Here is a 23,474-nt window from a genome sequence, read left to right as displayed (position 1 = left end):
ATGCCAACACTCTTGGTATGATCTGACCAGAGAACTATATAGCCTAATTCTTGGGATGTGAACTCAACTGATTTGGCAATATAGCCTGGTATCTCACTTGTTTATTGCTGCCTCACACTGTTTTAACATGGGGAACTTACACCCCTAGATCTCTTACAACTTTCCACTTCGGCACGTTTTATCTCGTCCATGGAAGATGTGGGTCTATTTGGACTCTTTACATTACAGGTTGCCATCAGAGGCAAAGACACAATATAAAAGAACCATAAGAGTTCTGCACAGATCAGCAATAGAAATGGTGGTTTGTACATGCCACCTTAACTGGGTGTCCTGACGGGTGACTGACCTTGATGTGTGTAGCAGAGAATCATGAGCTCCTGGCTCACATCTCCTGTCCTCCTGATCGGTATCAGGAGCTCGCCAGCATCTTCCTCAATGGTGTAGGAAGACTGAGGAATAAAGACAGTCGACTCTGAAAGAAACAAAGGGAGGGGACGTGAGTATATTAGCAGAAAGCAGTACATCAGCAGAGCTCACAGTCATTGGTGTAATAAAGATGTACGATTCCGAAAGATAGGAATGGAGATGAAATCCACTACCATCCATAAAATCCAGATTATTCAAAACTCTGCCACTCGCATTCTCACCCGTACCAAACTCCGCTCCCCGATTACTCCAGTCCTTGCCAGACTGCACTGGCTCCCTGTCCCAGAGAGGATCGACTTCAAGATCCTCACCCTTGTCTTCAAATCCCTCCACTCCTCTGCACCCCCCCTACCTCGCTAAATTTCTCTCTCCTCAAAACAGTGCCCATTGCCTTCGTTCCTCCGGGTCTGGCCTCCTCCTTGTCCCCCGAGTCCTCTGCTCCACCCTCGGCGGCTGTGCCTTCAGCCACTATGCCCCGAGGCTCTGGAACTCCCTTCGCCTCGCTCCCTCTCTTCCTATTTTCAGGTCTCTGCTGAAGACCTTTCTTTTCGACTGCGCCTTTGGTCACCTTCCTCCCCCTCCCCCTGGCTCGGCCCCAGGATCCGTTACTGTGAAGCGCTCTGAGACGCCGTCCGGAGTGGAGGGCACTATATAAATCCAAGTTGTTGTTGTTATTCAATGCCGTAAACTTTACCCTTATACTGTTAATTGCAGCAAAGTGGTTAACATAGTTTTTAGATGGCTAGTTATTTAGTGGCCGACAATTTCAAAAGCAAAGATTCTAAGTATTTGTGCAAACACTGAAGACAGCCCATTGACCTTCACTTGGTTTGCTACTCCAGCAGGAGGTCTGGGTTATGCTTCGTGGAGTCCTGTAGCTCAGTGGTTAGAGCACTCGCCTTGCAAGTGAGAGACCTGGGTTCAATTCCAGGCAGGGCAAAACCATGGGCAAGTTTTCTTACTCCACACGCCTAATAATAATCCCGACAAAACAAAACAATAATAAATTGGTCATTTCAATCCATGACTGTTTGTGGGACACTGCTGTGCGCAATTGGCTGCTGCATTTTGCCCACAAATATACAGTTAATTCACTTTACAGTCTATTCTGTGAAGCACTTTGAGACATCTAGAAGACTTGAAAAGCGCTATATCAAATGCAAGGATTATTATTATTATTATTATGCACTTCTCACAGTTAAAATAAGTACGGACACTTTTGTTCCACGAAGCACATTGAAGATCCTGGCCATCCATCAAAGCGATCCCTCATATCCAAAATCAAAACTAATGCTGGCACCACTGTGCTCAATAGAGCAAAATATTTAGGGATACTTCATGAGTCATGATACATCAATGTGAACCGAAAAGATAATTTGAGCTCTCATTGTCTTTCTTCAGAAGGAGCTAAAACTAGAGAACGTAAAATATAAGACAGCCAGCGACACATCTAATAGGGAGTTTAGGAGGAACTTCTTCATGCAGAGAATGGTGCGAATGTGGAACTCCCTACTCCTAAGATGTGGTTGAAGTAAAAAGCAAAAAAGTACAAGCAATATATTGAAGAAAAAATTTGATGCATATATGAGGGAGAAGGAAATAAATAAAAGGGCAATGGTAAGGGGAGTAGGAGGAGTGGGCGCTTGTGTGGCACACACTAGTTGGGTCAAATGGCCATGCTGTATCACTCTCTGTTGCTCTACGTAGCTTGCTTAAGCTTAAAATTGGTAGCTACTTTTAAAGCACACAGCACTGAAAACAACAACTTGCACTTATATAGCGCCTTCCATGCTGGGCGGCATTGCAGAGTGCTTAACAATGGTAGAGCTCAAGGCCAAGCCAGGGGGAGGGGGAAGGTGACCGTAGGCACGGTCAAAAAGGAAGGTCTTCAGGCGCGACCTGAAGATGGGAAAGGAGTGAGGGGGGGAAGGCGAAGGGGTTGAGGGAGGGAGGTCCAAAGTTTTGGGGCGTAGTGGCTGAAGGCATGGCCGGCGATGGTGGAGTGGAGGATGTGGGGGGACACAGAGGAGGCTGAACCCAGTAGAGTGGAGGCAGCAGGTACTGCTGTGGGGAGAGAGGAGGTTAGAGAGATAGGGGGTGCCAAAGAATGGAGGGATTTAAACACTAGAGTGAGGATCTTGAAGTCGATCCGCTCTGTGACAGGGAGTCAGTGAAGTTTGGCAAAGACTGGAGTAATTGGGGTACGAAGTTTTGTGCAGGTGAGAATGCGGGCGCAGAGTTTTGAATGACCTTCGCCATTCTTTGGCCAAGGACTTATACACACAATGCCAATCTCTGTTCACCACTGTTTGTGTGCTGGTTAAGTATTTGACATAAAGGCAATGGTGCATCAGATTTTTCAAAAGCTTGCTTTGCACTTTTATTTTTGGCCAAACACATGTGGAAACCCATCACATACTTAAGAGTATCCAAACCAGGCTGAGAGTTCCACATATGTAATATGACCAAACAGACAATAAAGCAATCTTATTAGCAATAGCTTCCTTAAGTTCTTTATACCGGAGAAACCCAGTAACATCGCCCATCAATGCAGCACCTCTAAGATTTATAAAGCAGATACATTACGAACCTGACATTTCTTATGAACCCCTGTCCTTGGCAAACCCCATTCGCACCCACACAAGCCCCTGCCCTTGTACCACCTGACTGAGAGGTACATTGGAAGAGCTGTTGGGCAGATTTCTGAGTGCATGTGAGACAAATCCCAGGGATTTCACGAACCCAGAACCACTGACTGTTAGCAGATGTTTTGGATGTTTGTTCGTACTGCAGACTTCAATTTGCTGGATCCTACAGATTTCATTAAAACAGGGTTGCCCTGTATTGTTTTGTGCTATTTATTTATATGATGTAGCACCTGCAAGACTAAGTAACCTGGAAGTGGTGAAAATTGGACTTTGCACTGCAACACAGGGAAACTGCCAGCTTCTTTAAATCCCATGTCTGCCATCCAAGTGAACGGAGGCTTGTAGCTGAAACTAATCTTGTCTCTTTGCGCTTAGTATTTGTAGGGGAAGGAGGAAAAAAAGGCATTTTCTTGGGGGTAAATTTTCCACCCTCATCCGAGAAGTGAAAGTATTAAGTGGCCTATCCTACAGCTCCACGCTCCTCTCTAGAATTTCCTCCCTATTGCACTCCACCTCATAGCTCTCTCAAATCATCTCCAAGTCTTGTCTTCAGTCACCCTCCCACCCCCTTGCCTTCCGCCCCTCTTGATTCCACCCCCAGCTTGGGTGCAAACCCTTGCCGGTCCAGCGCTTTGGGACGTCCTTCCGAGGTGAAAGGCGCTTTAAAAATGCAATTTGTTATTGCCTCAAATCTTACCTCTTTGAGCATGCCTATGGCCACCTCCCCCTCTCCCTTGTTCGGCATTCAATCTTGTCCCTCTAAAACGCTCTGTGACATTACCAGCAGAGTGCTATATAAATGCAAGTTGATGTTAAAGTTGCACCAAACTTGGGAGCGTGAGGAATTGTTTCTAAATCCTAGCGAGTAAAGGAATCAGCTCTTTCCTCTTCGTTTTATCTAGTACTTTTGGTTTGTGACCTGCTACGTTAACAGCAAATTCCTGTGGACGAGCCAAAAGGAACAAGTCCAGCTGTTGAACAGCCACAGCTACACATTACCCTCTGTCACCCATCATTCTGTGCCAGCAGTGAGCTTCCCATCTTTGAGAGCATTATCAGATTAGCTGCTAAAAGTCAGAACTGGCTGCAATCCTTGCTCCTTGCTCTGGCTTGCAAGCCACATACCAACTCAATGTTCTGCTCATTTTAACCTTGCAGTGCAATCCAAAATCTTTCCTTCAAACAATTTACCTGCAGATGCATTCCTCTTTCAGGTAAACGACTCAGTGTGAAGGATGTCAATCCGAGGTCAGAGGAATATTCTCACCCCAGCCAGATTTCAATCAGACTGCATTTTAATATAGTGGTTTGGGTCCCTCGCATTATAATAATAATAATAATCCTTGCATTGGATATAGCACTTAGCAGTGTTTCCCAAATAGTCGTGGATTGAAGTGACCAATTTTATTATTATTTCTTTTTCTTGAGGGATTATTATCAGGCGTGTGGAGTAAGGAAACTTGCCCAAGGTTTTGCCCTGCTGGGAACTGAACCCAGGTCTCTCGCTTGCGAGGTGAGTACTCTCACCACTGAGCTACAGGACTCCTATATACTTATTATACTTAAATACTACACAATCTTCAATCCATCTTCGATTTTAAAAACTACGGAAATTGATAGAATTTAAGAATTTTCCTCAATTCTGATGAGCGATCTTATATTTTAAGACACAATGGTCTCACAAGCTGAAAGTAAGTGGAATTCAGAGCATCACGTCCTGTATTTGAAAAATACAATAACAGAGGGTACGAAAGGAAAGCAACTCGCAGAATTAAACTTCAGAGGTTCCTGGTTTTCTATGCCAATTATATTAACAAAGCTCTCTGGGAGGATATCTCAAAGTGATTGACAGTACTGGCTGGGCACCCGAGCTGTGGGCACTCTGGAATGGGTCTGATTCATTTCACATGTAAGGAAGCTACTCAGCTGCTCTCCTACATTATTTGCTTCTCCTTAACATTGTATCACGACTTCTAGACATCGCAAAGCGTTTCACAGAATATACTGTAAAGTGAATTGACTGTATATTTTGTGGGTAAAACGTGGCAGACAATTGTGCACAGCAGTGTCCCACAAACAGTCATGGATTAAGTGACCAAATTATTATTATTTTATTATTATTCTATTGTTGAAATAATGCTCACCCCTGGAAAAGTTATCCGACAATCGACTAATAACTGGGTTCCTACTTACTACTAGTTAAACAGAGATGCATGGTGTAAGGAAACTCGCCTAAGATTTCGCTCTGCCCGGGAATCGAACCCAGGTCCTCTCACGTGTGAGGTGAGTACTCTAACCAACACGCTCCAGGATTCCACGATTTTAATTTTCTGAAATATGGTCCACGTTCCGATCTTGCAATCCAATACTAATTCCTATTAGGAGGATGGTTAATAATGTCACCAAAGCAAGATCTGATGATTTACGAACTTTTCATAATTTTGCATAATCTTCAAATTAAGAAAGTAAGGCCATTTTGTTTCAAAAACAGTTCTTAAAGAGAACCCATCAAATAATAATCCTTAACAATTTTTGCAATTGATACAATTATTAAATTGTCAAGGCTTCACAGTGAAAAGTAGTGACTGTGTATTTGTTGGCAAATGTGACAGTTTGCACTCAGCTGTGTCAAAATTGTAATATGGGACTTTCAAAGTAAGATCAAATTTAATTTTTCACAATTTCAAGACAAAATGGTCCTAGAGGCAAGAGGAGGGGGATTTTGGACCCTCAATTGGGTTAATATTGTCAGGTAATTACATTTCAGTAAATTTATCAGCAAGTGGAAGATAACCCCTTCGGTGTCCCGTCTAATGAATGGTTATGTTTAGTCAAAGGCTTCCACAATATTAAAAGTCTCTCTGGCAGTGAGATCAATCTACCAATTACCTCCGTGGAAGCTAAGACAAGGCAGAACTAATACGCAGTGAAGGAGAGGAGAAACTTCAAACAGTTTCAAATGGAGTTAATCAGCTTCAACTAGGCCACCATCAAAAGGAACTAAGGCTATTAAATGACAATGAAGTGATGGCAGTAAAGTGATCCCCAGGCGACTCTTGTTATCATTCCAAAAAAACATCCCGAGGGCTTGGCACATCTCACGAGTTGTAGAATGTACCTCATTTCTAACCACAAAGTAAAAACTAAATCAAGTCTAAAAGTAGTAGACACATGCATTTGACACTCACCAACAACATTCAAGTTAATGAACATAGGCAAAAGCATAAGAGCTGGGGCAATTATAATGGGTCACTAATGTGCAGTTATATGGATAAGGAAAAGGAGCATTTACTGCCTTTATGTTGGTACGTGGGGTGACTTCAGAAAGTTGCTCAGGCTTCTGGCTTTTCCCATCCAATTCTCCACTCCAGGTGCTTGGACACTGCTACCACCACCACCACCACCAACAACAATTTAGACTTACACAATTCCCTTCACATTAATAATAACAATAATAATGCTCACATTTGATGTAGTGCCTTTCACATCAGTAGCACGTCTCAAAGCGCTTACAGGATATACTGTAAAATGCATTGATTGTGTGTTTTTATAGGTGGAACATCTCAGCCAATTTGTCCAGAGGAATATTCCACAAAACGTCTTGAAGTGAATAACCAATTTTATTTGGGGGACTGCTGGCTAGGACACACGGAGAAAGAAACTCCCATTGCTTTTTGAACAGTGCCATTGGATTTTTAATGTACAGCTGAACAGGCAGGCAGGAACTTAGTTTAATGTCTCATTTGAAGGACGGCACCTCCCAACATTGTTACCAACTCAGTCAGGTTATCACTTTGGCAGAACATCTCAAAGCCCTTTACAAAGATTAAGTAGGAGCCCAAACTGGAAGGGAGAAGCAAGGGATGGTGAGGGAGGGGGGGGAGAGGTGGCAGAAAGTGCACTGAAAAAGTTAGGTCTTTATGTGGGATTTGAAAGTAGGAGAGGGAAGGGGCGAGGCAGAGAGATTAAGAGATTTGGGGAAAGAGTTCCAGATGGAGGGTAAAAGGAGCATCAGTGCATCACCTTTAAATAGAATAACTCTGCTTGGAAAGAGGAGGGATTACAATGAGGCTAGTGACATTTCAATTCAGTACCCAGCTGGTATTATCCTGAGACAGACAGTATAAGGGAAAATATGGCTGGTCTGTACCTTTTCTTTCAATCTGATTTTTTGGGGATTCAGGTTACGTACATGGCGCATAACGGCTCAGGCCTCTCAATATTTTGCAGATTTCTAGCAAACAATTGGTTCAAAGAGAGTTTGCAAAGTTATGAAACATGCTGAGCTCCTATACACCTGATTAATGTCTCAGCGGCTTCAGTTGGCTGAAATGCAGCCAAACCACTGAAGGAGAGATTATTGTATCAGCATAGTTTTGGTAGCAAATATTCCTCGCTCCCTCCCTAAAGAGAAAAAAAGACTTTGTACCAATTTTGAATCTTTTGCAGAGGCTGGGCAAAAAACAATCACCTGAAATTGTAATAGGTGGGGAAAATGGAAATGGGTGTTCACTCTGTAATGATCCCTGTATTCACGGCGGAGTCTGGGGAACACCCTCTTGTGATGTTTGGGCCTAGGGACTAGTTAAAATTTCGCACATGCTCAATAGGGTCTGACCGGAAGCTGAGGTAAAATAAACATTTTATAAACTTTTACTTGGTATGTGGATTAATCCCATATACCAACCGGGGAATTAATGAGAACCCTTCCCTTTTTTGGGAGAGACATTAGCATTCTTACGACTAGCATGAAGGAGATATTTTAAGGGCAGGGTTTAACCGCATTTGAGGTCTATGTGATAATTATCACATCACAAGTCACATTTTTGCTCTGTTAAAATTTCGATTTTCGATCACGTGAACCACATCTACAAAATACAGTCACTACATTTCACAGTAAAATCCCATGAAAGCGCTTTGAAACGACCTCCTGATGTGAAAGGGGCTGTTTCAAATGCAAGGATCATCATTATTATTAGCGTCAGCTTCAGCTGCTACCGACTATGTGCACACTGTGCCCGTCCACTACACCCTGCTTTACAAGAGTCAGGCAAGACGTAGAAATGTAAGTGAGAGAGATATTTACCATCGCCGGGGTCAACGATCTCCACAGTTGCGATCTCTGGAAATTCGAGCGCTCCCATGACTGGCTCAGACAGAACAATCTGGAATGTTTCCGTCTCCTCGTATTCACTATCCGTCAGAATGTGGACTCTCCATGTGGCTGTGGTCTGACCTGGATTGAACTGCACCTGTTTCTGGGATTTTCCCCTGAAATCCTTATCCTTCTCAGCTGTGCCATCCTTTGTACCGATGCCTGTCAATGGAATAAGGAGCACAGTTGGATCAAATCCCAAACAAACCCGACACACAATCTCCAAATGATCCAAGTATCAGACTGGTGAAACGAATAAATGCATAACTGGGATCATTTGATTGCACCATTAATGGATAAAGCACTATTACAGTCAGGCAAGCTGGATCGTGAAGCCACATGCCTCACTTACAACAGCAAAGTAATCATTCCAAGTAATAGAAATGGTTTCAGAGATGTGGGATGCTTGCCTGGTGCACACACTGCAAACTACAGCAGGGAAGCTGCAATGGTACATGTACAGTGGACGAAATAAAAATGCAAACAAATGACAATTTGCATTTATATAGCACCTTTCATGGAGGTAGAGTCTCAGAGTGCTTTATAAATAAATAACCCCTGCATTTGGTCTGGTGCCTTTCACATAAGGAGGACGTCTCAAAGAGATTCATAGGATTTTACTGTAAGGTGTAGTGACTGGTTGGAGCAATGACCAAGCTTTCAACTGCTAAACCCACCGTTCTCTGAAACTGCCTCTAAAAATCCCCTCAGTGCACACTTTCTCACTACTTTGAAAAGCCTATCTCTTTGGTCAAGTTCCGCCTCCATTCCACCTTGTTCACTGTGACGCACCATTCATGTGAAGTACTTTGAGGCATCCTCCTATTTTATCAGTGCAACTTGTCATATTAACAAAGAACTTTGGATATTTGATAAGTGTTACTTAGTCAGCGCTCAAGAGGAATCGCTTCTGAGACCAACAGAAGGAGAACTATGCAGTCCAAGTGGCAAAGCTATATATATATTACATAGCATTGCAGAGACCATACAGCTCCAAAACAGGCAATTTAGCTCAAATTGTCTGTCCATTCCTCCCATACCCCTTCTCCATTCATATCCAAGGAAACCCAGAGACTACACAGCATTACCTACTGTATCAGAGAATGTTCCCAATTGCCTTTATGGTCTTTGCCCAGGTCATTCAATTATAAATCTGACACTAGATGTATTTATGCTGCGGATACTATTTGCTGTGTCTCACTTGACCTGTGTCCCTAGTGAAGAGCATCAATTTTCTTTTGCATTACATGCTCTGTGTTATTTCAGATATTAATCTGACTTTGACAGATATCATAAAGAGGACACCCTGCTGTTTCCCTCTCAGAGTCAGTAAGTTTATCTGTTTATCCAGTGACTAGCTGACACATACAAACTGGGAGGGCCCCCAAGTTCAATGTGTATTTGGTGCTGAGTTAGTTGATCTCCTACACATTTGCCTACAGGTGCACAATTACTGCACTTTACAGTAAAATCCTGTGAAACACTAACAACCTAATAACAGGCTATTGCTCAGGACTTTTGCACGTCCCTCAACCCCTCCACTCCACCATTAACGATTGTGCTTTCAGACTCTATGCCCCAAACCTTGGAACTCCTTTGTCTTGACCCTTCTTTAGATCGCACCTGAGGATCTTTCTCTTCGATCATACCTACGGTCATCTCCCCCTTTCTCCTCGGCTCGGCATCAAACTACGCCAGTGTTAAGCTCCCAAGAGCTACCCCATGTGAAGGGTGCTATATAAATACAAATTGTTCTATATCAAATGCAAATGATTAATATTGTTGTTTAACATGACAACTGAGATGATACAGTTGGGTTAGGAAGTGAAATTCAGTCAGGATTTGTGCTCTTGCTGGTTATTCAGTGATTCCTGTTAGAGATGTCTGTATGTTACTGTAGGATATTTGCAGGTTCAGGCTTAGCTGTGATGCCTCATATCCAGCTGGGACCATCACACCTGTGAAGGGTATGACCTCCAGGGTTAACAGGAGTCAAGTGGGAAGAACCCATGCTCTCAGAGATCATCGGGGCCGAGCTTTCAGATCCTATGTCTCTAAGCTCTGAAACGCCTTCCGTCAATCCCATCTCAACCCCTCTCTATCTGTCTTCAGGTTCTGCCTCAAAACCTACCTCTTTTTGGCCATGAGTATGGTTAACTCTCCTTTGCCTCGCTCGGTGTCCTACCCAGTCTTTGTAAAGTGCTCTGAGACATTATCCTATATGAAGGCTGCCTTCGCTCCTTCCCTCACCTCAGTCAAGGTCTATCTCAAGACCTACCTTTTGGGGTCATCTTTCCCTCTTCCCCCTGCATCCTCGGCTCCCACCCCAGCTCAGGTGCCCAGCCAGAGGTATTCAGCGCTTTGAGACATCCTCCCAATGTGTAAGGCACTATATATTGTAAATTGTACAGTACAAATGCAAGTTGTTGTCCTATTTCAAGGAGGTGACCACTTTCAACTGCACCATGGTTGCTTGAACTCCTGCAAAATACAGCAATTTTCCATTGGATAAAACTGACAAGCTCAGACTGGCCCAGAACAGTCAATCGCAAAGTGGATTTCATTCCATAGTCTCGTATTGAGGGAGTGAAAATATCAATAATCTGTCCCATAATTGTAATACTTTTATTAATAAATTACTAAGGATTAAACACTAAATACACAGGACAGAAGGTAAAGCAAGTTGCCATTTGTGATTTAAACCTGTGTCCTCTTGTTCTATTGTCTCAAGAACTTGTCCTCAGCCCCTCTTGATTCTAACCCCAAGCCCGGGTCCAAACCCTTCACTGTCCAGCACCTTAAGGTGTCCTCCCGACATGAAGGGTGCTATATAAATGCAATTTGTTGTTGTTGTTTGTTGTTGTCTCAGTGCATCTTAAAGCATCGTTCTGGAGGTACTTTTCAATCCCATTTAATACTTTAAACACCTCTATAAGGTCCCCTCTGAGACATCTCTTTTTGAGAGTGGAGAGCCCCTGCTGGTCCGAGAATCTTCACCAAAAGCATTGGCTTGTGTTAATAACTTATACAATAACAGCAGAGAAGTGCAATTGTCAGGATTTTCTGTAGCACTGTTTGCCGTGGGAAGAAGTATGTGGTTAAGCCAATTTTTTCAAAACAAATACCAAGTAATGAATGAGCCCAGCTCTCCAGGTAGCTGGCTCCCCTCTCCCTTCCCTCTCCCCACACTCTCACATACAGAGCATTCTTTCAATGTGGACCCTGGCAGGACAGAAGCATTTTTCCAGAACCAATGAGGCTACCCTCGCAAGTGCACCTTCCGAAAACCAAGACAGATGAAAGGGGATGCGCAAATAGAACCGCAAAACTACACAGTCAATTCATTCTACAGTATATTCTGTGAAGCGCTTTGAGACGTCTAGAAGACGTGATAAGGCGTTATGTACTCCTTGCATTTCATATAGCCCTTTTCATGTCTCCTAGACGTCTCAAAGCGCTTCACAGAATATAGTGTAAAGTGAATTGACTGTATATTTGTAGGTGAAACGCGACAGCCAATTGCTCACAGCAGTGTCCCACAAACAGTCGTGGATTGAAGTGACCAATTGTAACATTATTTTTTTTCTTGAGGGATTAATAGGCGTGTGGAGTAAGGAAACTTGCCCAAGGTTTCACTCTGCTGGGAATCGAACCCAGCTTTCGAGGCGAGTGCTCTAACCACTGAGCTACAGGACTCCTATATATCAAATTCAAGGATTATTATTTATTTATTATAACCACGAGCCCAGCCATGGTATACAATAAACCACCCTCCCGGCTTCCTCTGTATTATAGGAAGAAAAGTTTGCAAAAAAACTTCCTTATCTGCCAAAACGGATTAATAACCGAGCCATTTGCTCCGCATTTTCCAGCCTGCAGACTGGTCTCTCGCCGGGCGCAGAAACACACGGGTGTCCTGCCCCGTGAGAGTGTTAAGCAAAATTGTTTTGACAGCTGGTGTGCAGTCTGTGTAACCTGGAGCTTTCCATCACAACTCAGCACTCAGCATGTTCCGCATTGTTAGAGTCAGTTCAGAAAAATAGCTAAACCTTCCCCCCACCCCAAAAATGAAAAAAAGGCAGAGATATCAGAGCGTTCCTTTTTGTTTTGAAATTTTGGGGCACTTTTTGGGGGGAAATTGCACAATTTTAACAAACAGCTCCCCTCATCTGAAAATATTTGGCGTTTCACCGTGGGGGAGATATCTCAACCGGTGACCTTTTGTTCCTGTGCCGTTAATAAGAAAAATAAACAGGGGGCAGAGTTTGGGATTAATTTTGCTGTAACTGAGCACGCTGTTTGTTTTAAAGCTTCTAACTTAATTAGCACTTAATTCTGTGCAAACCTGAACAATCCGCTCAGAGTGACATGTGTGAAGCATTTCACCTCCAGCAATTTGCCTGTCGTAACTTTTCCCAACCCCCTTTTTAAAAGAAATAAAGAAGGCATTGCTTCCACGCTCCCTGCATTGGCAATCACCAGAGTAATATTAAGACACAGAGCTAAAAGATGCCAGCATATTCTGTGAAGCGCTTTGAGGCATCTTGAAGACATGATAAGGCGCTATATCAAATGGAAGGATTATTATTATTATTATTATTATTATTATTATTATATGTTGGGCCAAAGTTAGCTGATCTCAGTACAAGGGAGTTCTTGAAGCCCTTCAAATGGCCTCAATGGCCATGTGCTGGGCACAAAGAGATTGCGAAGGGGGGGTGAAATAGCAAAATGGTTACTGCAGAGAGCAATTTTCATGTGTAGATGGCATCCATACGTGGAACTCACATTCAGTCCTGTTTGGATAATCTTAAGTAGGTTTCAAAACGGCCATCCTGCTGATAACAAGTGAGAGAGATCTTTTGCTCTAAGGACTTGGTTGACAGCCCACACCCCTTATGTTGCAGTGACTAGAATTGCATGTGGTTCTCCAAGTGCATCCTGAAGTGAACACTATATAGCTTGAATATCTGGTCAGGGGATTTGAGCTCATGTGATACAGTCATCTGCACCCATCCCCACTGCGGGGTTGGGAGGTTTTAGGAAAAAATAGAGAAGTCATTGCTTTATTTATTCAGTCACCCTCCTATCCCCACCCTCACTGCTCTCCACCCCTCCTGACCCCAACTCCCAGCTCGAGTCCAAAAACCCCCGACTGTCCAGCGCCCTGGGACGCCTTTCCAATGTGAAGGACGCTCGCTATACAAGTGTAATTTGTTGTTGTTGCTGTTACTTACCAACAAGGACGTTTCCCCCAGGTAGCCTCTGCGGTTCAGAATGACCTCCAGGTACTTGGACTTCTCATCCACCAGGAAGTATTCCTTCTCCAGAGAGATCCAGGCCCAGTTCAGGCGGAAGAGCTGATTCTTTAGCGTATTCCCACCTGCACGGCAATGACAGATATCAGCAATTCAGTCGTGTACTATCGAATAAGACCTGAAAACATTACTCTAGCTCCTTGTTTGTCAGGTGGACATTATAGATCCCATCCCACGATTTGAAAGAAGTTTCTCCTGGATGACAGCCAACAATCGAATTGGCTATTCACCTCATGATAAATTTGTGGTGCTTTGTAATGGACAAATTAACTACTACGTTTGCCTACAAAAAAAATCACTACAATTGACAGGGATTAGTATAAAGTGCTTTGAAGCATTTCAACATGGTAAGGTGCTTTAAAAATGTAACTATTCTTTCTTACACTGACATGTGAATACAAAGAGAGAGAAAGAGAGAGTGTGATGCACTATTACTCCCTGCGGAAAGGGAAGGTCACTTAACTGGTGGAGTTTGCAATGCCTTTGTTATACTCATCAAGCTTCAAACAACACAAGAAGCTGAAATCCATTCATTAAGCAGATGCCTGCTGTTCACACAGTAAGACTTGCTCTCTGCCACCCAATGTGGATCTATGTGAAAATCTGTAAAGAGCAGCTGGAAAGAAATAGTTTTCACTGCTTCTTCCTGGCAGCTGTTCGGCACGGCACAGCAGAACGGTGAAAGATGCAGAAGCCAGGCCACGTCACATCAAGGCCGCAACAGAGAAGAAAATTATTTGATTGAAGTATGTGGCAAGACCCGCACTACAATGGGGTCTTTATCTCTCTTCGCTCGTTCAGAGATCGAGGGCTCCTGCTGCCCGGGAGACAGAACCCTGCCTTTTCTACTTGTTACCACTCTTGAGTTTTGTGCTGCGATTCACCGCTGAACAGCCCTGATTTCCTGCCTGTGAGGTTCAGGCAGGAGGCTGAGAGAACATGAATGAATAGGATTCTCAGTGTCCAGAGCCACCTCAGCCTGTCTAAGGAGCCTGAATCGATTCAGGGAATTGGACACTGTCATAAAATATTGCACTCTTGTGCTCTATGTGGGTGAGCACAAAGAAATTCACTGGACCACAGATTTGATAACAACTTTCAAGAGAGAAGTGGATAGATATTTGGGGAGGACAAATTTGGAAGGCTATGGGGAGAGTAGGGGAGTGGAATTAATTTGGATAGCTCTTTCAAGAGCCGGCATGGGATCGATGGGCCGAATGGCCTCCTTCTGTGCTGTATAATTCTATGATTCTATGACCAGAAACGGTTATTATGATCTAACTGGCTGGTCTCAAAGCTTAAAGAAAAAAAACTAAAATAATAACTAAATACGATTCACTTGAATAGCACACTGTATCTCAGGAGTGCTGTAAGTAATACAAAAACAACATTCTGGTAACAAACATGTCTTTAGTTCTTTCCAGCAAAGCACCAGTATACCAATTTCTAATCTATTATCTAAATCTATATTCAGAATTATTAATATTATTATTCTGCAGATCCCAGAATAATACTAAATGCAAGGCTTATTTCATCGAGAAACCATACAAAACAACCCCCTTGAAAGCTCTTCCTCATTTTTTTAAACATCCTTAATAATATGGTTGGAACACAAGAGTTCTGTTTCCTTCAGGTGCCCCAGAGGTCAGTTTTTATGAATGGCAGCAGGGCCCGAAGTAGATCTTAATCCAAGACATGTGGAGGCTGCAGCCAGCTAAATGATGATAGGTTTATGGTGGCTGATAGCACTCACCATGTGAGGGCTTCCAAAACACACCTGCTCCATAACCTTTCCAATTCCCATGGGTCCAGTATAAGGAAATAAACTTGACTTCCCTCCGATGGCCTGATAGGTAAGGGCATCACCCAATGTCACATGGGGCTTGGATTATAGAAGAAGTAAACAGCTTATGATTCTCTCCTCTATTAGACGGTGTACTTGTACGGTTGTTGAGCCAGGAAGGACCAGGCTTGGCAGTGATTGTATAAACCAATACTTGAACAACAGCCACTGAGGCAGATCCCTATACCACACACAGATTTACATAGAATGTACAGCATCAAAACAGACCATTCAGCCCATTACTCAGTGTTTATACTCTGCACGAGTCTCCCCCCACTCCTGACTCCCTCCCATAACCTTCTATTCCCTTCTCCCTTATGTTTATATCTTGGCTTTCTCTTAAATGCGTCTATACTGTCTGCTTCAACCACCGCTTCAGGCAGAGAGCTCCACATTCCCACTACCCTCTGCGTAAAATAGATCCACCTAAATTCACTTTTACATCAAGAGAAGGAAGCAGGACGGAAACTCTTCAATTCCCCAATTGAAAGATTATACAAGGTATCACCTGTGACTGACAAAATCTAACACTGTTCATTCATTACAGAGGGAAATAAGGGGTCAGAATGTATCCAATTTAAATGTAACGCTGGCTCAAGTGATATATCCCAGATGTGCGAACAGTTATAATAATCCTTGCGTTTGGTCTAGCGTTTTTCATGTTGGGAAGACGTCTCAAAGAACTTCATAGGAAATATTGTAAAGTGGAGTGACTATATTTTTTATAGGTGAATGTGGCAGACAATTTGCACATAGTATTGCTCCACAAACAGCCATGACATGAATGACTGATTTTATTTGGGGGACTGTAGGCCAGGACACCAGGAGGAGGACCCCCTTCTTTTTTCAGTTAGTGCCATGGGATCATTATCGTCCACCTGAACCTGCAGGTGGGACCTCAGTTTAACATCTAATCTGAAGGACAGCACCTCACACTGCACTGGAGTGTCAGCCAAGACTAAGAGCGCAAAGTCCTAACCCGGATGAACCCACAACCTTCTGCTTTAGAAGCGAGTGTTACTACTCTCTGAGCGATGCCGTCACCAGTTGTTGATTGTCTGCTTGCAAGTGTCCTGAATGCTGGGTCTTTCAAATGCATTAGTCAAAAACTGACAAGGAATGCTTAATCCACCCCTGACTGTGTGTTGTGTACAAATCCTTCTTATTTAATTGTGAATTTATGTCTGTCAGTCAATATCATGCACTGACAAAACAAACGTCAATGGCTTTTGACCAAATGAAAGCATTAGCTTACATTCTGTAAAACTATGCCTTTTGTGGTAAGAATTCTGTTTGTGTTATTTGCTCTTTAGCTGCAAAAACATCTGACTACAATTATGCTGTACTCAATGGGAACCTCCTTCAGTGTTTTTTAAAGCCTTTCAAAGACACAACAGGCTGATGGGGCAAGGACATTGAGTGACAAATTCGGTCTCCAACTGCTGCAATGGATAATTCACTGTTTAGAATGATTTTTAATGGGCAACACACATCCTCATACCTAACAGACCCGACTATGTATCACTGATTTGCACTATAGAGCCAGTGGAGCCAGATGAAGATAGGGGTGATAATTTCATGGAGTCCTGTAGCACAGTGGTTAGAGCACTCGCCTCACAAGCGAGAGGACCTGGGTTTCATTCCCTGGCAGGGTGAAACGTTGGGCAAGTTTCCTTACTCCACACGCCTCTGTTTACCTAGCAGTAAGTAGGAACACGATTGTTAGTCTATTGGCAGATTGCTTTTCCGGGAGTAATAAATCATTCAAAAAAAAAAGAATTTAGTCACTCAATCTATGCCTGTTTGTGGGACGCTGCTGTGCTCAATTGGCTGCTGTGTTTCACCCACAAAATGTATAGTCAATTCACTTTAAAATATATTCCGTGAAACACTTTGAGAGGTCTCAAAGACATGATAAGACGCTATATCAAATGGAAGGATTATTATTATTATGGCACCACCAACAACAACTTGCATTTATATTGCACAGTTCACGCAAGGAGGATCTCTGAGCGTTTAACAGTGGCAGAGCTTGACGCTGAACCGGGGAGAACGGGTAGATGAGCACGGTTGAAGAACAAAGTCTTCAGGTAGGAATGAGCGGGTAAGGCAGAAGGATTGAGGAAGAAAGTAAAATAAAAGTTTGGAAATACCATGTTTACTCAACAACAGCAATTACATTTAGACAACGCCTTCGCGTCGGGAGGACGTTTCAAATGCTTCACACAGGGGTAAAATTCTAGCTGTTCAGCAAAGTTGCTGACCTTAGTTAGTGACGTTTACTTAGAAGAGTATACGTCAAAGGTATTAATTTAACCAAGGAGATCAAACTCCCTTCTATCAGATTGCTCATGTGATTTCCCAGTGGAATTCAGGGGTTTTGAGCAAGACCATAATGTATGTGCTCCAATCTAATCCCTGTGGGCAATATAATACCATGGACAGCACATGAGAGGCTTACCTGTGTTCACAATAACAATCTGTATTTTTTAGTGATCACGATGGACTCTCCAACCCTTAATTCTTGCCGGCCTGTGCCTAATTGCCGAATTATTCTGGTATTCGGTAAGCAAATGCATCCTTTCAGTGAGAGAGTATGCACTTGCATTTGATATCATACCTCATCATGTTGTGGAGACATCACTAAGCGCTTCACTGAATTTTACTCTAAAAGCGTAGTGACTGTGTATTTTGTAGGTGAGCGCAGCAGCCAATTTGCGCACAGCAATGTCACCCTTTTCCAGACACAGGGAAATTTCCATGCGTACGTGGAGCTCTGAGTGGTTTGATTTGGAGCCTCTGAAACATGGTGATGGGTTTACTCACATTTCAAGTGACCCCCCAAAAACATAATTCCTAACTCACCATCTGTGTGAACAACACGAAGGAACTGTAACTATATAACAGCAGTTGGCCATCTTGAAAAAAAACTGTTGGAATATAATTCAGACTTTCCTTTGGAATATTTATATACCGTGGTCTGAAATTCTCCACTTTCCTGAATTTTAATTCTTGTAGTTGGTGCAAAAATGCTTCCACATCGCAGAGTAAAGGCCCCGAGCCTCTGGAGAGCGGCAGTCGAGTCCAGGCACGTCTCTGGTTAAAATGTCAGGCATTCCTTCACCCCCACAGCTGCCAAAGAGAACGTCAAGCCATTTCCCCTCCCTCTATGTTCACAACTTACTGGCACTGTGCGCACTGCTAAAAACTCCCTTACCTCACTGAAGCAGGCTTTGTTTTTTCATTTACAATAACAAATTGCGCTTATGTAGAGCCTTTCACATCGGGAGGACGTCTCAAGACGCTGGACAGTGAAGGGTTTGCACCTGAGCTGCGGGTTGGGATCAGGGAGGTGTGGAGGGTGGGGTTTCCCCAGTTTCACAATCCAAAAGGTCTATCTCATCTAAAACGCCACTGCCCACAACCTCATCTCTACGCCCATCTTAATCCTCGCAGGCATCAAGAGCTCCCTATCTCCAAAAGGATCAATTTCAAGATCCTCACCCTCACATATCAATCCTTTTGTGCCCAAGCACCTCTCTACTTTTCCGACCTGCTTATAACCCACTCCTTTGCTCATGCCCTTCACTCACTGGGAGAGGCCTTCCACTTGGTAGCTGTGTCTTCAGACATGGCTCCCCCAAACTCTGGAACTCCCTGCCACAATTCTTCTACCGCGTTCCATCTTTATCTTCCAATCCCACCTCTTTGACCACACCTAAGGTCGCCTGTCCCTCCATTCCTCCTATCTCAGTGTCCAATTGCACTACTGAGAAGCGCTCTGAGACTTAGTGAAGGGCGTTATATAAATGCAAGTTGTTGTCAAAGGTGCTATTCTTCGGAGGTGAATTTAAACAGAGGTTCCATCGTTTTAAAGTTCCCATTCCAGCATTCGAAAAGAGATGTTTCTCCTGGTGTTTTGGCTGACAATCCCCCAGATAAAACAAAATTGGTCATTCACTTCATTAAAGTTTGTGGAACACTACCATGTGCAAATTGTCTGCCACGTTTGCTTACAAAGTACAGTCACTCCACTTTACAGTCTATCCTGTGAAGTGCTTTGAGATGTCCTCTCAGCATGAAAAGTGCTGTGCAAATGTAAGGATTATTCTGAAATCCCTCATCTCCACGAGTCTGATGACAAATGGGTTAATTAAATTACGCAAAGCAGTTCCTCACTTTGTGACATATTTTCTCCACCCCTTCAAACAAACCCAATTGCCCTGCCAGGCCTCTGCCCTTCACCTGACCTCGCTCAAACCCTGGTAAGTGAATTCAAAGAGACCCTGGGACTGAAAGCCATGCTATCCTATCCTGAAGCCACAGGCATTGACCCTTCAGCTACTGGGCAAAATGTGGCTAAGCCTCAATCAGACTTTGAAGGAGAGAGAGAGAGATAGAGAGAGAGAGAAAGACAGAAATATTTCATGATTAACAAAAATGTTTTTCTCTGGGTCACTGATATCTATTTTACTGAAATGCTGTCTGGATGAGAGAGTTTACATCTGAAATACTAACGTAAATAATTTTGATTGAACAATTTACATTAGTAAAGTTTAAACTTACAAGAACGTGGGCCTGAAATTCCGCCCGGTCCTAGCCTGTGAGACCGTTATGCCCTAAAATTTAAGACTTGTGGAAAATCCTTAAATTCAAGTTAGTTTCTTGCATTTTCAAAACGGGCTGGCCTGCAAATTAAGACCTAACTGTACCAATTTTACACTATTTACCGCCACCTTAAATTTTAAGACAAAACAGTCTCTAGCAAGCTAAAACTAGGTGGAATTTTGAGCTACACAAGTCTCATTTATTTATTTCAAGGCAAAACTACGGTAAAGGGAGTTTAACTGCTTAAATGACGGAATCCTCACGACCTCAATTGGTAGCATTCCTGCTTCCAAATTAGAAGGCTGTGGGTTCAAGCTACACATCAGAACTTTAAACTCATCGAGTAGGTTGACACTCCAACGCAATGCTATGGTAGCGCTGCATTGGCGGAGGTGCCTTCCTTTGGATGTGACACTAAACCAAGGTCCCATCTGCCTGTTCAAGCGGAATTGAAAGATTTCATGGTACTATTCGAAAGGAGAAGACAGTTTCTCCTACTGTCTGGCCACAATCCCCCTGATAAAATTGGCATTCACTTCATGGCTGTTTGTGGGACACTGCTGTGTGCAAATTGGCTGCTGAGGTCACTTCGAATAACTATACCAATCCTTGCATTCGGTATAGGACTCTACATCAGGAGGATGTCCCAAAGTACTTCACAGGAATATACTGTATGTGCAATGACTATGTGTTTTGTGGACGAACGCAGTGCTAAGTTGCGTACAGCAATGACCCAATAAACACCCATGAAGTGAATAATTGTTTTTTTAAACTGTGGGATTGTTGGCCAGCACACCATGAGAAACTCCCTTTGAAAAATACACAGTCTCTGCAAAATCCACAGTCACTACACTTTGCAGTAAATCTTTAGTGAAGATTTGAGATATCCTCCTGATATGAGAATGCAAAGATTAATTATCATAATTTTTTTGGAAACATTGGAATGACTAGGTTGCCTCAGATTGCTTCCTTGATGCTTGCACTATATTTTTGTACCCATTCTAAAACTCTTCAAATGCTAAAAGTTCAATGTTGAAGGATGCAGGAAACCAAAAGCATGTGTTGGGAATCAAAACAACCAAACATGCAGTACTCCTGTGCCCATTTATAGGAGTTTTCATAACACTGATTAATATAGAAATATGAGAAGCATCGGTAAGCTTCGAGATATCGTTTGCTTTTACATCTGGTAATTTAATGCTTAAATAATGTTTGGCTGGTTTTGTTTCAGGCGCTCGCTCTGGGCCAGAGCACAATAGGAAAAATCGGTAACCTATCATTCAAGTTTCCTTTCAAGAGCTTCTTTATCTTCCAACAACAACAGCAGCAGCAGCAACAACAACAAGATTACATGTGTATAGCGCCTTTCACGTCGGGAGGACGTCCCAAGGCGCTGGACAGAGTACAGCATTTCAGACATTTCCATTACCAAGGAGAAAGTTTTAGGTATTAATAAGAGTCTAAAACGCGATGGTTTCTAATGCAATTCCTCACTAATAGCTCTAGCCTCACATAGAAACTTCTCCCGGAACTGGGAAGAGCATCCCCCTGATCCTGTGGGAACTAGATCACTTTGACCTAAAGTTCCCAGGATAGGAGCGACACCCTCCTGGATACTGGAGAAAGTCCCCATTTGTAACTCAGAATGCGTAGTAACAATAATAATGAAAATAACAGTACGTACATCTGATATAGCATCGTTCACATCAGGGTGACAACTCAAAGTGCTTCACATGATTTTCCTGTAAAGTGTAATGACTGTGTATTTTTGTAGGCTAACGTAGCAGCCACTTTGCGCAGAGCAATATCCCACAAACATCCACAGAGGAAATGACCCATTTTATCTTGGGATTGTTGGTCAGGACAACTAGAGAAATAATGCCATGGGATCTTTAACACTCATCCACCTGAAGAGACAAATGGAACCTTGGCTTCACGTCTGATCTAAGTGACAGCACCTCTGATAAAGCAGCACATGCCAGCACTGCAATGGATTGTCAGCCTAGAGTCAATCAACTTCTATGTGAGTTCAGTCCTCATATAGGGCTTAAACCCACAACTTTCTGATTCAGAGGCGAGAGTGCTACAAACTGAGCCAGGATGACCCACAAGCAAATGACCTTTTTAAGGACGATAGAAGATAGGTGGGAGAGTAAGCTGTGAGGATGACACACAAAGAATGCAAAGGGAAATACACAGGCAAGGTGAGTGGGCAAGAAAGTGACAGATGGAGAATAACGTGGGGAAGTGTGAAATTATTCATAATTAGAAAAGCAGATTATTTTCTAGAGGGGGAGAGGCTAGGTAGTGTTAGTATTCAGAGGGATTTGGGTGTCCTTGTACACCAGTCACAAAAAGTTAGTTTGCAGGTACAGCAAGCAACTAGGAAGGCTAATGCCGTGTTGCCGTTCATTGCAAAAGGGTTACAGTACAAGAGTAGGGAAGTCTTGCTGCAGTTGTATAAGGCCTTGGTGAGACCGCATCTAGAATATTGTGTGCAGTGTTGGTCTCCTTATTTAAGAAAGAACATACTCGCCTTAGAGGGAATGCAACATAGATTCACGAGGTTCCTGGGATGAGGGGGTTGACCTACGAAAATAGATTGAGTAAACTACGCACATATTCTCTAGAATATAGAAGAATTAGAGGTGATCTTATGGAAACCTATAAGATTCCTAAGGGTCTTGACAGGGTAGATGCCGTAAGACTGTTTCCCCTGGTTGGAGAATCTGGTCTCAAGATTAAGGGTCAGCCTTTTTGAACTGAGTTGAGGAAACATTTCTTCACTCAAAGGGTAGTGAATTTGTGGAATTCTCTACCCCAGAAGGGAGTGGATGCTCAGTCCTTGAACATATTCAAGACTGAAGTTGATAGATTTCTAAAGGAGAGAGGGATTAAGGGATATGGGGATAGCGCGGATAAATGGAATTAGGTTAGAAGATCAGCCATGATCTTATTAAATGGCGGGGCAGGCTTGAGGGCCGAATGGCCTACTCCTGCTCCTAAGCTTTATGGTCTTTAGAAATCTTGCGATTTTGGGTCAATCAAAAACAGTTATAGGATCCTTCCACTGGGACTCATTCAAAACAGGAAAAAAGGAAATTGCTTTGGATTTGCAGATTTCTGCATTAACCACAAGTTTCAACCCTCAACCGGTGTCATTTTTTGCTTTGGACACGATCTTGCCTTCTGAACATCACAGGAACGCTACGGGGGAAATCTGATACCTTTTCAAAGGACTAAGAGAGTCACAGGCTGGATAACCCCTCAATTAACCCGGCCACAGCCTTTTGAATGTCTGATATACACAGACATGCCACACTTAGCCAACCACCCTGACAGTTAGAGCTTTGATACAATTGATTCAGCAGAAACGTTACGACTGACCTCAGACTGAAGAATGAAGAGTGACAGCTGGAGTTCAAGTAACTGCATCTGTTCACAGATGACAATTTTAAATGGTCTTTATTAGATGG

At 43.1% G+C, this 23,474-nt stretch overlaps 1 protein-coding gene across 1 annotated transcript in view; it reads right to left on the bottom strand.

Annotated features, from left to right (window-relative positions):
* Positions 1–23,474, bottom strand: part of LOC103177183 (FRAS1 related extracellular matrix 2) — a 137,914-nt gene that overhangs the window by 58,770 nt on the left and 55,670 nt on the right. Inside the window, exons 3-5 of the mRNA XM_042334187.1 lie at positions 13,463–13,612; positions 8,161–8,391; positions 347–472 (exon numbers count right to left, since the gene is read on the bottom strand). Coding sequence (XP_042190121.1) covers positions 347–472; positions 8,161–8,391; positions 13,463–13,612 — 507 coding nt within the window. The remainder of the gene's footprint in view (positions 1–346; positions 473–8,160; positions 8,392–13,462; positions 13,613–23,474) is intronic.

Source organism: Callorhinchus milii, unplaced genomic scaffold, assembly GCF_018977255.1.
Source record: "Callorhinchus milii isolate IMCB2004 unplaced genomic scaffold, IMCB_Cmil_1.0 Scaffold4, whole genome shotgun sequence".
NCBI classification, from domain to species: Eukaryota; Metazoa; Chordata; class Chondrichthyes; order Chimaeriformes; family Callorhinchidae; genus Callorhinchus; species Callorhinchus milii.
Note: the sequence above shows the minus strand (reverse complement) of the source record. Positions and strands in the feature narration are given on the sequence as shown.